Here is a 12,957-nt window from a genome sequence, read left to right on the forward strand (position 1 = left end):
GGAGGGAGTCAAAACGTGTGGCCTTGTAAATAAACATGGCGCTGACACACCTTACGTTTAACTTGGCCTGGGTCAGCTTCTGAAGAGAGAAACAAGATTCTGGTCACATGAGATCACATAAACAGATAATAGATGTAGGATATGATTCAAGAGCAAGAAAAAATACGATATTAAATAGTAAATGCACTAAAAGCACGCCAGAGAAGTAAACATTTCTATCAGTGTTCTAGATCACGTGATGAATGTAAGACCTATGTCCTACGTAAAAACTAAAACCTAATTAAAAATTACTGTGCGAATGTATTGGAGATTTTTTTGAGCGATGTAGAATCAAATGAAAAACAAACTATATGCAAACGAAGTTCAGACTTCTGTGAATGAATAACATTTAGTATAGAAATCTCCAATCGGTACTTTTTTACTTTAATTATAGATATAAAAATTGTAGTTTTAACCGTATTCAATATAATTAAGTAGGCCCCTATATATAATTCTTGAAAGATAGATGTATTGGGTGATAGTCTGTTTAGATTTGTGTGCGTGTGTGGTTAGGTGTGTTTGAAGGTGAGAATGTTAAGAATTGTGATGCAGGCACTTGTAGATCTATAAATCTAAAATGTTTGTATGACAGCTATGGCGACGGACTGTTAATGCTCGGTCATTTTATTGTGGTTCCTATCAATCAATACAACTAAACCAGGGTATGAGCATTTTAATACAGTACTTTAAATAAACTTGAGCAAGCGTCTTGATTAACTACAATGTTTTATTCAGAATATACACAGATTCAACTCGAAAGTAGATGTATGTAGGAACTAGTGAAATGATAATTGAAACAAGATTTAACTCCGGACTAAAGCCCACTCTTTCTGTCTAACGTTTCTCGTTTAACTCCTATTTAACATTCCTATCAGTCCTATTTAGCTATTAATACTATCTATAATCTAGATGACATTTCTCACTATGTAGCTTTCAATACTATCTACAATCTAGATGACATTTCTCACTATGTCGCTATCAATACTATCTAAAATCTAGATGATATTTCTCACTATGTAGCTATTAATAATATCTACAATCTAGATGACATTTCTCACTATGTAGCTATCAATAATATCTACAATCTAGAGGACATTTCTCACTATGTAGCTATCAATAATATCTACAATCTAGATGACATTTATCACTATGTAGCTATCAATAATATCTACAACCTAGATGACATTTCTTACTATGTAGCTATCAATACTATCTACAATCTAGATGACATTTCTCACTTAAACTCATGCTGCCCACGGACACATTTTATTAAAATTTCAGAAAGATCATTAAATTAAAATTTGAATTTTATCATATGCTTATTATTGACCTTAATAGGTCAGTGTTACAGCTATGAAACCCAGGGGAAGTAACATTTGTATTTTCGGAATACCAAGTTATCAGTATTATCGCTCATATAAACAATTGTTGCTATTCAAAGGTTTGAAACAATCTATCTAGATTATAAAGTATGTGTTGAATTTTAAAAAGTTGTAACATATTTAATACGAATATATTATTTTAGTACATTATTGAAGAATACATTCCTTTTTTTTTTTTAAAGTAATTTTCACTAATGTAGAGTATCAATCTGTTTTTAATTTTCTGCCAACTAATTAAAACATAATTATTGAAATACACAAAAAGATGACTTGAAGATTAAACATGTAAATAATTTGCGATTGAAATTAGGAATCTCTACTTTACCATTGTTGCATTGTTGCATTGAGCACAGAAAACGTTGTGATAGATGACACCGGTCTCTGTATCCAATAAGGCCTTCACAGTTTCCGCATTAATAACATTGTCTGACTCGCAGAGTTCAACGTTGGTTCTGTCCACCTCAAACCGGCACGACCTGATCACGCTTGCGCCTGGTAAAATCATAAATGATAAATTTTAAAGTTTTAATTAGATCAAATAGAAAAGCACGCCTCAGTGGGGTGTTTGCAAGCTGCATCCGTCTTATCACATTCTTTTATTTGATAAGTAGAAAGAGTGAACATTTTTATCAACTCACTCTGTCTGTCTGTCTGGTAAAAAGTTTTTATACCTTATTTTTCCCCACACCCTTTCTTGGATCAAGTAAAAACTTTGCAGAAATATTTATTTGCACAGACAAGACATGAATAAATGAAAAAAAAAAGTTAGTTAACTAGTAATTATTAATTATTTTGTTTGATACCGACCTGTGAAATAATCCTACAGTATTAATAAATAAAGCTAAATATGTAGAGTTTCGTCACCCTAGATATGGTGATATGTTATTTCTAATACCACATTATCGGATCAAGTTGAAACTTTACATACTTATACCATGTATGTAACATAATATGAATCAATCAGAAAATACAAAAAATAGTCTATTAATAATTGGTAACATTAATTATTTTATTTGATATCGAATAAGGAAAATACACTTCTACATTATTTAGAGATATAGCTGTAAGTGCGGAGTTCTTTCCCTTAGCTATTTTTTTATCTCGTTGTTGTACGATGCAGCCATAGGTTTGCACGTTGTTGTATCTGTCTATGCTAAGTAGTATTGTAATTACCAAATGTCACGGGTGAAATCGCTTCTATTGGGCGGTTAACAGACGGAGAACATGTGTCTTTGTGCGTATCCGTATCAGTAGTGGGTACAGCTGAATCATTTATAAAGTCATAATTGCTTCTTAAACGGGCAGATGATACTCTGGTTGTAGCACTGATGTCAGACCTAGATGCCTCAGCTAAAGTGGAAATTGGTTCTTTCAGACCATCTGAGGCAGGATACACTGTTGAACTGTCTAACCCGTCAAGAAAGTTAAACATTTGACTCCCAGTACTCTCTGCTTGAAAACCTGCTTCTGAATATGAGTTTTTCGCCGGCCGAGACGTGTCCGAAGTAGTGAATCCATATGATTTTGTTTTACCTTTCTCATCAGCAGTGCTATAGTTCCCCAACTCAGCACTAGAAACTGTTGTAGAATTTCCATTCTCATTGCTTCCAATTGTAACAGAACTCACAAGAAGAATTGAGTAAGAACAAAGAATAAATACAAATAGGAAATTCAAACTTTCACTGGAATACATTGATAACTTTCCTCTTTAAAGTTCCTTCATGTATTCTAACTAATGACACCCTAACAACATTAGACAGAAGAGACTCGCTTTTTAGTTCATTCCTTTAGACTGAATAATACATTTTACTTTCATATAAACTCTAAACTTGCAGTTGTTTTCCATGATCAATGTAACCACTTGGTAGATCAAACTGCACTAAGCTGCAATTAGAGTATCAAACAAACTGGGGGATATTTGAGAACCTCATTAGGTCGTGTAGTCATGGGCTTTATCTTTGTTTACCCAAGGAAAAAAAAAGAATATTTCAGCTAACAATTACTACCAAAAATGTAGTAATTGAAACCAAAGGTCATTGAATTTGTCCACTATTATTATAATGGATTAACTTGGACTTTTTTGTTTCTATAAACGTTAGATTTTGTCCAATTTAGCCGATTACCTCCCTTGTGATTTTGCGTTTTGGAGAGTATTCTGTAATGAGTTCGACTATGAATGGATGTTTTTTTACAAAGCTCTGTCTGTCTGTCTGGTAAAAAGTTTGTACACTTTATTTCTCACAAACCCAATCTCGGATCAAGCTGAAATTTTGAACAATTATTTCCTTTTTCCTGACAACACTAAAATTAACTAATTAACTATAGGTAATTAACTATTTTATTTGGTATCTCAAACAAGGTAAAGAATTTATACTTGACAGAAGTAGTGGTATAATCTGAATTAGTCCCCTTTATAGGTTGTTGCCTGAATCTTACTGAACACAACATAAAAATAGGATCTGACAATAGAAACAGTAGATACTTATACAGACTTCAATGTTTATACGCTCTCTACTTGCATTGTAGTTTCCGTGTTAGCTTGAGATGACTGAAAAGGCTTGAGCCATAAGTTTCGTATTCTGTTCGTCCACCCTTTTTATGTTTCTATAAATGCTTTTATAGCTAGTCTAGTTCTATTAAAATTGAACTCCACCATCGATCCAAACTAGTTGATACAACTATGCTTAATAATAACTTTTGTTTCTTTTTAAAAAATATTCTCAAAAATGTTCTTTTTAAAATGCTGCCTTGGAGTCAAGGGTAAATCTAGGGTTTAAAAAAAATGAGGAAATGGCTCGATGTTATAAAGCCTTCTTTAAGTTTTTTAGAAACCTTCGAACTTGAAGACAATGGCTCGTGTGATTGTTTAAACACAAGGGTCGTTAACATTCCTAATTACTCATTGGATATGGAGCAAGTTTTGTTTTTTTTTTAAACAGGGATAGTTAAAATCATATGCACTGCCTCGGTAGATAGTACATTAAGATTCCATTTGAAATTGTCTATTAGAGTTGTGTGTCGCACTTGGAACTTTAAGGCAAGCAAAAGCGAATGTAAGCTCCTTTCCGCCAGCATGAATTGGGCAGCGAGTTCCTCCTTCCCGCCACCAAGCCCGGGGGGGGGGTGAGACTCGGGGTTAAACTTGGAGTTTGATTTTGCTTTCACTTCCAGAGGACACGGACACTTCGGACACGCGGACCACTGGGACCCCCATCGTTTTCCTATACAATACCAGGCTAACCGTGCGGGACACGCCATTTAGGTAACGGCCACTTGAGGGAGGCGTCTGGACGTTGACAGATCTCTGCGGGAGCTCTTTTTCATCCCCGCACAGTGCAATGAGGATGTTTTCGCACTCTCTGAGGAACCTTGTTTCGCTGCCCTTTGGCCTAACCGTCCCCTCTCACGACCGTTTTCACCCGGGCGCCACGACGAGACAGGGCAGCAAGCCCTGGCATTAAGAGTCCAGAATAAATTCAGTTATGACAAGCTACCAAATGAATTCATTTTAAGTAGAGCTTAAGGGTGAGACTGTTCAATGATCATCTGTCCGGAGGTATCTAAGCAAATAATTTGTTGTATAAGGTCAGCTCTTCTTGAGCCACGTCCATTCCCCACTGCTCGCCGTGTCAAGGCGTCACGAAAAATTTCTTTCTACTCCGACAATGTACCACCACTTACCGTAAGGGAGCCACCACGGCATCGCGCGGCCCCAGTTAAGAACGATGTGGCTGATGAGAAGGTTTGGCGAACCTCCTTTATATTCTCTCTAGTGGAGTTTATGTGTCTTATCTTATCTTATATATATATATATATATATATATATATATATATATATATATATATATATATATATATATATATATATATATATATATATATATATATATATATGTATGTATGTATGTATATATATGTATATGTGTGTGTGTGTGTATATATATATGGGAAGACCAGCTTAGAACTTTGACGAAGAAAACAGCCCAGTGACTCCTTTTTCTATACAAACTCAATAACTTTAAACTAAACAAGAAGATCCTTGAGACTTTTACGGCGCGACTATACAAAATCTGCTTACATACGGAATAACTTGTTGTCAAGGCAACGCCTCATCTAAACTGTTGCGACGTCTAGAAAACATCATTAAAAAAGCATCAAAAATTACACTCGCAACATTACCGCATTTAAAGGAACTTTTTGAACAAAAGTGCCTAAGAAAAATCGAAAAAATGGAAGACAACGGCCACCCGCTCCATCAGAACTACGTCAGGTCGTCGTGAAGTGGACGACTGCTTTCAATCAAAACAAGAACGGAGCGGTACAAAAACTCGTTCGTACCTCACTCGGTCAGACTCTATCACCGCCACTCATTGATCAGGGAACATGAAATGCACCAAAATACCTGTGTGTATTCGCTGAATGAACTCTTTATGTTGTGTCTGTTGTATTTATGTGTATTTTTCTGTTGTGTTGTCTTTATATGAGAAAAGAGTCCTTGTAATCACAACAAATTTCCGTAAGGATCAATAAAGCAATCTTAGTCTTATGTCCATTGGTCGTTTCAAATTGTATCCCACATGTGCCGTGTGCACTGCTTACTTTCATGATGATTTAATCTATCCAATAAACGTTTCAAATGAGGTGCCGCGGCTTTGCATGCACTGCCTAGCCTCATGATGACTGAATATATAAAGGAAGCTTTAAAAGATTCAAACATAAAAAGAAAACACTTGTAACGAACATTATATGCAATAGTTTTAAAAAAATCTGTTTTAATTAATCAGTCAACAAAGAGAAAGAACAAACAGAATTAACCAAATAAGAATTGTTGAAAGCTAATGTTTCCATGGTAACTAGACAATTAAATGCGTGTCCTGTGAAACCAAAAAAAAAAAAAAAACAAAAACAAACCCCAAACAAACCAACATTTTAAATGAGATTCTTTTTTCCTCTGTTTTCAACTTAAACTTACAATTTTATCAATGTTCAGCCCGATAGTAGCAAATTAAATCAGAAAAAAAAAAGAATACAGCCTACTTTGTAAACAATAAAATATTTTCTTAGTCAAGAAACAGTGATGAGTAGATGGTACAGAAGACTAGATGAAAAACTTTTCACTGATGTAGAGCTGCTCTTTGGGTTTAATTGTCTCATTTATTATAGGAGCTCTGGAGGAAAAAGGACCAATTTATAAACTAACCCAATCTTTTTTTGTGCCCTACATATAGTGTAAATAACACTCTTGACATGTACAAAGCATACACTTTTTTTTTTAAAGTACTTGCAGTTGTTTTTTTAAAGCTTTTGTAAAGGTAGGTAGGTAAGTTTCTCTTTCAGACCTTGTGATCTATAGGCCAAATGATTTAAAGGTCAACTGTTTCTGTGGCCTACAGTTAACAAGGATGTCATGTGGCCAGCACAACCCTAACCAATGTCAAGTACCCATTCAAGCTGGGTGGACTCAGGGGCACACAAAGATCCCGAAATTAAAATTCCAGTTTTCACAAGGATTCGAACCCGGGACCTCCGGTTCGATTTACCGCTCAGCCAGCGTGCCTCCAGCTTTGGTAAAAAAAAGCACGAAAACCTTCTCCCAGGTGCCTTCACCTTCCCCCCAAAACTTGTCCACGAAAGTGACTTGAACATAGTGCGCTAAACATGCTAAAGGCGTCATAATAACAATTTTGTCAGAAATACTTTTGTCTCGCAAAAGTCAATTTAGTACATAGAAAAGTAGAATTGTGGTTTCTTAATGGTTGCGCACAACAAAATGGAAAGGTCGTTTTGATTGTATCTTGAAATACGTTGGTTATATTTGTCGAATAATTAAATAGTTAGCTCCGAGTATCTACCAAACATAGATTTTTAACTTTGGATCTTTGGGTGCCTTTGAGTCCACCCAGCTCTAATGAGTACCTGACAACAGTAGGGGAAAAGCCCTTAGGTCGTTGTGCGGGCCACATGACACCCTACTTAACCGTTGGCCACAGAAACAGATGACCTTTACATCATCCGCCCTATTGATCGCAAGGTCTGAAAAGGGAATTTTACTTTTTTTTTTTACTTTACTAGAGAGTAGATAAACTGTTACAACTAGTCAACTCAAAGACATGATTGATTGTATCTTTTATTTTTGTTGATCCTCTTGTTGACCGAGAATCAAATGTGTAACGTAATTGACTTCATTCATTCATCAGTGGTGGTGATTAGCTTTCTTAGTTTCAAGCTTGATCTTTTCGCCAGAAAGAAGAATAAAGAGTGACAACTCTCTTGTTGCACACAAATGCAAAAAATATGGCCATTCCTTGAAGTCCGTTTAGGAAAATGGCGATGAACCTGTTGAGTAAAAGTCCGCAGTCTTAAAGTTTTATTATTACATTATTGTATTCATACATTTCAAAGGAAATGCTAAATTATAGATTTATAAATTAATAAATATTTTTATTTTCGGTCCATATGTTGGACAAATGGATCTATTGCTAGAATCGACATAGTTGCCTGGTCGTGCGTTTTACTATCATGTCCAGTCCATTTGATGGTCACGGGTTCATACCCTGCCCACTGCCACCCTTCGTCGTCCTGCGGAGGGTTTGAACTAGGAAGTAGATTATCTTCAGCTCTGAAGGAACATCCGAAACATGTAAAACTTTTGACTAACAACAAACAAGTACAAGTTAATTGGTTATTGACGTTGTGTCTACCTTAAAAGCTTAATCCTAATTTGATCTTTTGACCTATATCACGATAACCTTGTTAATAATAATAATAAAAAAAAAGTAACCTTTTGACCTCCATGTTAAAAAAACTTTTATAAATAAATTACCCAAAAATCTTATTATCCGAGAACTCAGCCAGGACAGCCACAATCCAGAACATGCCTGTCACAGCAGATAACTTTACATAGATGGTGATATTAAAGTCTGGTGCAGTGCTAGAAAAGGAAGCGGACTGAAGTCTTCGGACACTGTACATTTTATAAACAGTTACAAGATAGAAGGTGACGTTGATCAAGGTTATAGCGAACAGCGGAGCAGCTACAGCGATTCCTGGAATAAAAAATAGTATTATTATATATTGACTATATTGGTTTAAGATTTGAAATCAGGGTTAAAACAGATGAGGACCCCTCAACTCAAGAAGACATTGAGAAACTGGAACAGATATATAATAGAGCAGTGAGATTCAAAACAAACGAATATTCACATTGGACTAGAGTAACACCATTAGTAAAATCAAATTTAGAAAGCCTTCAGGATAGAAGACTCAAAAGTAAAGTTGCAATTATACATAAAAGTCTGAACCATAATCTTCAAATACAAAAACAAAATTTAATAAAATACTCAGAAAGACACAAAGATAAAGGCACATTCCTCGTCCCATATGCTAGGACAAATTTGTACAAATACTCCTTCTTCCCTAGCGCTATTAGAGCATGGAATGGGTTGCCTGAGCTAGACAGGAAAACAAGTGACAGCAGAATTTAGGTCATTGGTGAATATGCATGACAAAATGCATGACGCGTAGGACGTAATCATCTTCTTTTTTGAAGTAACGTCCGTGTCATGTAAGAAAATTAGAAGAAAGGAAACTCGCAAACAAAGCTATTTCTTTAGCAAGAAATTGTTTAAAATGACTGTATTAAAAATATATTTCTATCTAAAATGACTTCCGAATGGCTTCCAAACCGAAGGGTCCTGAAAACAAATCACAGTGAAGATTAGGGATTGAGCTTCCAAATTTTTAGAACGTCCTTGATACCATCACACTCTATTGTAGTTAGTCTTTGTAAAGGCCACATGACAGTCTCTTTTAACCGTCGGCCATAGAAACAGATAAACTTTACATCATCTGTCTTATAGATAGGTCGCAGGTTTAAAAGGGATATTTTACTTCTTTTAAAATTTCCTATTTGGTTAAATAAGAAAAATAATTTAAATTATATACTAAACATGAGTTAATATACTTAATAAATATGTCTAAATTCCAATTGGTACATTATATAAGTAAAACTAATAACAAAATATAATCATTATGACTCTTTTATTGAATAATACCGTTTTTATTGGCTAGATATACAAAAGTGACAAATCTTAATTCATGTCGCCTCACGTCGTGCTTTCTATGCAGCAAAGGTCACATATAACATCATCTAGATCAATGCTGTCTAGTATTTAGACTTCAAGTGAATAGCTAGATTACATGACAGTGGCGTAATATTTAATGTAAAAAATAATTAGGACATTCATTTGGGGGTCCCTCCTCAATTAGGGGCTGAGTGGGACTTTGAGTTTGGAGCTAAGCCACTGTTTAGTTGTAAGAAACTGTTTTTCCCTCAAAATGAAGGTTGTGAGGAACTGAAGGTTGTGGGAAACTGAAGGGTGTGGGAAACTGAAGGTTGTGGGAAACTGAAGGGTGTGAGAAACTGAAGGTTGTGAGAAACTGAAGGTTGTGGGAAACTGAAGGTTGTGGGAAACTGAAGGTTGTGGGAAACTCAAGGTTGTGAGAAACTGAAGGTTGTGAGAAACTGAAGTAAAAAAACAAATCTTGTTTAAAATCTTGTTGAAAAATATTGTGGAGCTCTTTAGACAACCTCGACCAGAAATCATTAAATACGAACATTTAACCAGTTGCTACTTCCTGTGTGCCTAGAACAACCAAACACTTTTTCTGATTGAAACCGCAGTCATTAATATTACCGAAAATGATTCCTTATTCAAAATTCGAACATTTTAAAATGTATCCGCAATGTGTCAAAATTACAAATGTATATTGTCGTTTAGGTTTTGTGACTAATTTCCACAGAGAACACCTGGTTAGCTTACTCTGTGAAGTGTTTTGTCATAAGGTCAGTGCTTCAAATCTCTTATTGTGCAAAAGCACAATATATATAAATAGTATGGTATAGTATGTAATAAGAATATAAACAATAAAAGCTGATGGGTAATGCTAGTTTTGCTAGTTTTATATAAATATAAAAACTTGTGTAGTTATTTGTCTCCCTTTCTTGTTTTACTTACCAATGAAAAACGGAGAGTCTAAATAACATTGAACATTTCCATATCCTAATTCTCTCCCTTGTGATTTGAAGGTGTTATATGTTATAACTGAACTGACAACAGACAATGGCAAAGCTAACGACACACTCAACCACTTCCAGGTCTCACGTGTCATATTTCGTTCATTGTTCATTCTGGGTCCGGCAGTGAAAACTCGAAACATGTGAAAGGTACAGAGGAAGTTCCATGAGAAGTTCCAAAGCCACAGGAAATGAGTCAGGACACCAATGATTTTACAAGGAATGCCGGGAGCAGAACTAGAAAACCCCAAAAAAAAAAAAGTTTAATACGTTAAAATATTTTTTTAACTTAAATGTTGCAAGATATTTGTAAGTTGTTTTTTTTTAAATCAAGACTTTAATTTTCCAAACATTGTTAGTTTCTTTTTAAAAAGAAAACCCTTATTCACTACACTACATTCTACAGGCTGGCACAGTAGTCTCATAGGTTAGCCCCTCAATCAGGGTATGAATTCAGAGACTTTATCATTTGTCCATTTTGTTATTTGTTATTCTTAGTACATAGGACTATGTTTGATCCAATTCTTATAAAGATGATGTAAACATATGTCAACACCATTAGCGATCTATTAATTTCAAGATTAATAATGATTTACGGATTTTCCCTATTCTGGTCTTCTTCTTCACCTGTTACGTAGTCTATTGAACCTTTGGGGCATCACACCTGATCTGATGACTGTCGCCTTTCTCCATTCCTTGTTGTTGTTGTTTTTTTCGAATATAGAATCTGTTTTTCAAACACAGGACTATTTATTCTTTAATGTGGTGTTTTCGTCGCTTTCTATGTAAGGCCTTTCTCTTGTGTTCCTCGTACTGTTCCCTAAAGGAAGGTCTTTGCTAGCCCCGAAGAACTTGAGACATGGCCATAGATCTTTAGTCAGCATTTCATTTTACATTGGTAAACCAGGCCGCTGCCGAGCCGGTATTGTTTTATTTATTGTCGTCATTCCATTCTTTGTATCCAGGGCTAGATACTTGCATGATGGCGCCCACCCCTTTCCATGCTTGACATGTGTGATATGGGGCACTATAAATGGGTAGCACCTTTGATGGTCTGGCATATTCCTAGACCGACAGCAATGGCTACATTTTCAGGACCATTGCAGACTAAACTGTAGTCTCAACGAATAGTTTAAAGATTATTGTATTGTCAATTGAACAATTTGAAGAGAACAAATATCAATGCTTTCATTAAAAAAAGATGGACTATTCACTTCTGATCTAATTGACATGTTCTAGCTTGTTTATTTTTACATTTTATAAAATAAAGGAAATCTAGCTTACGTGTAAGCGCTGAACATCAGAGAGACTTGGGCCAAGAGAAGACTGAAGCTGAGAAACATGTTGTTTACACCAGCCTTCATTCTCAGGGCTGAAAACATGCAGTATGTCAACAAGGTCATTAGAAGGCATACAATGGAAATAATGAAACAGACCCACGTTAAAATGTTTTCAACAAAACACTGTGTCTCCTTGCAACGTTGGTCAATGTCTGGATCTCTTTCTTTCCATTCCTTTAATTTCCTATCCATCAAATCAATACAGACAAGGAGTCTTCCATCGTCATCAAAATCAACCATCATTAAATCTTTATTATCTGTGATGTGTACCTTTGTGACATTAAAGTCTATGGTTATAGTCACATTTGGAGGTAAAGTCTGGTCGTCAATGATAACATGGAAGAAAGATTGATCTAAAAGTAAATGCTTACAAATCAATACTTGGTTTAAAAAAACTTTATTATCGCAGGATTCAAATGAACTTATTAAATCTTCATCATTTTTCTGTTTCGTGATAACTCGTGGATACATGTTGTTATTGGCGTTTGAAGCATATAGGCCTTCTTGATCAAGCTGGTTTAAACGCCGTAAAGGTTTTAAAATAAAAAATGGTTGTAGATTAATATTTTGTACATCTGACAGGTTAAATGCATCCTTTTGTACTATTTCTGATAGGAAAGCTGATTCAAAATCTTTAACTTTCTTGCCGGACACTGTTAAAATCATATCTACAATGATCGATACTGAAGTTTCTCCTGACTTTGATAAGCTCTCAACTTTATCAATGTGAATGATATACTTGCAATTCTTTGTGAAACGATAGTGCAATCTGTGTACTATCTGCAAACGTTAAAAAAAAATTATTACAGTTAAATAATTTTGTTAAACTTAATGCTTTTTATTTCGTTTCACTCTTGTTTTTTTTTAAAACTGTTCTGTGGTGGGAGGCGTTTCAGTTAAAAATATTGTGTGTGTGGGGGGGGGGGAATGGGCGTAGCCGGGATTTTTTTCGGGGAGGGCTGGGGGGGGAATTTTTCTGAGGTATCTGCAGTTCATTATCCTGCTATTAAAAATTTTTAGTTCAAAAACCAATCTTCTATTTACTGCACTTTATTAATAGAGCCCTATTAGCTACGCTCATGGAATTTGGTGTCTGTAGAATAATTTCAAAAGTTTTTTT

At 35.2% G+C, this 12,957-nt stretch overlaps 1 protein-coding gene across 1 annotated transcript; it reads right to left on the bottom strand.

Annotated features, from left to right (window-relative positions):
* Positions 1-9,685: 9,685 nt before the first annotated feature.
* On the bottom strand, positions 9,686-12,503 carry LOC129924387 (uncharacterized). The gene is made up of 3 exons (XM_056018600.1): positions 11,782-12,503; positions 10,439-10,734; positions 9,686-9,945 (listed from the first exon to the last, which is right to left on the bottom strand). The coding sequence occupies exons 1-3, from the start codon at positions 12,501-12,503 to the stop codon at positions 9,686-9,688; spliced, it is 1,278 nt and encodes a 425-aa protein (XP_055874575.1).
* Between the last annotated feature and the right edge of the window lie 454 nt (positions 12,504-12,957).

This window comes from Biomphalaria glabrata, chromosome 2 (assembly GCF_947242115.1).
Source record: "Biomphalaria glabrata chromosome 2, xgBioGlab47.1, whole genome shotgun sequence".
Taxonomy (NCBI): Eukaryota; Metazoa; Mollusca; class Gastropoda; family Planorbidae; genus Biomphalaria; species Biomphalaria glabrata.

Excerpts from the sequence above, each read along its gene's own strand:
- LOC129924387 (XM_056018600.1), bottom strand. The coding sequence starts at position 12,503 with ATGATTTTAACAGTGTCCGGCAAGAAAGTTAAAGATTTTGAATCAGCT. Across the intron at positions 10,735-11,781 it reads CTGATGTTCAGCGCTTACAC|TTCTGCTCCCGGCATTCCTT; the intron begins GTAAGCTAGATT and ends GGGGTTTTCTAG. Across the intron at positions 9,946-10,438 it reads AGACTCTCCGTTTTTCATTG|TTTCTCACAACCTTCAGTTT; the intron begins GTAAGTAAAACA and ends TTTTTACTTCAG.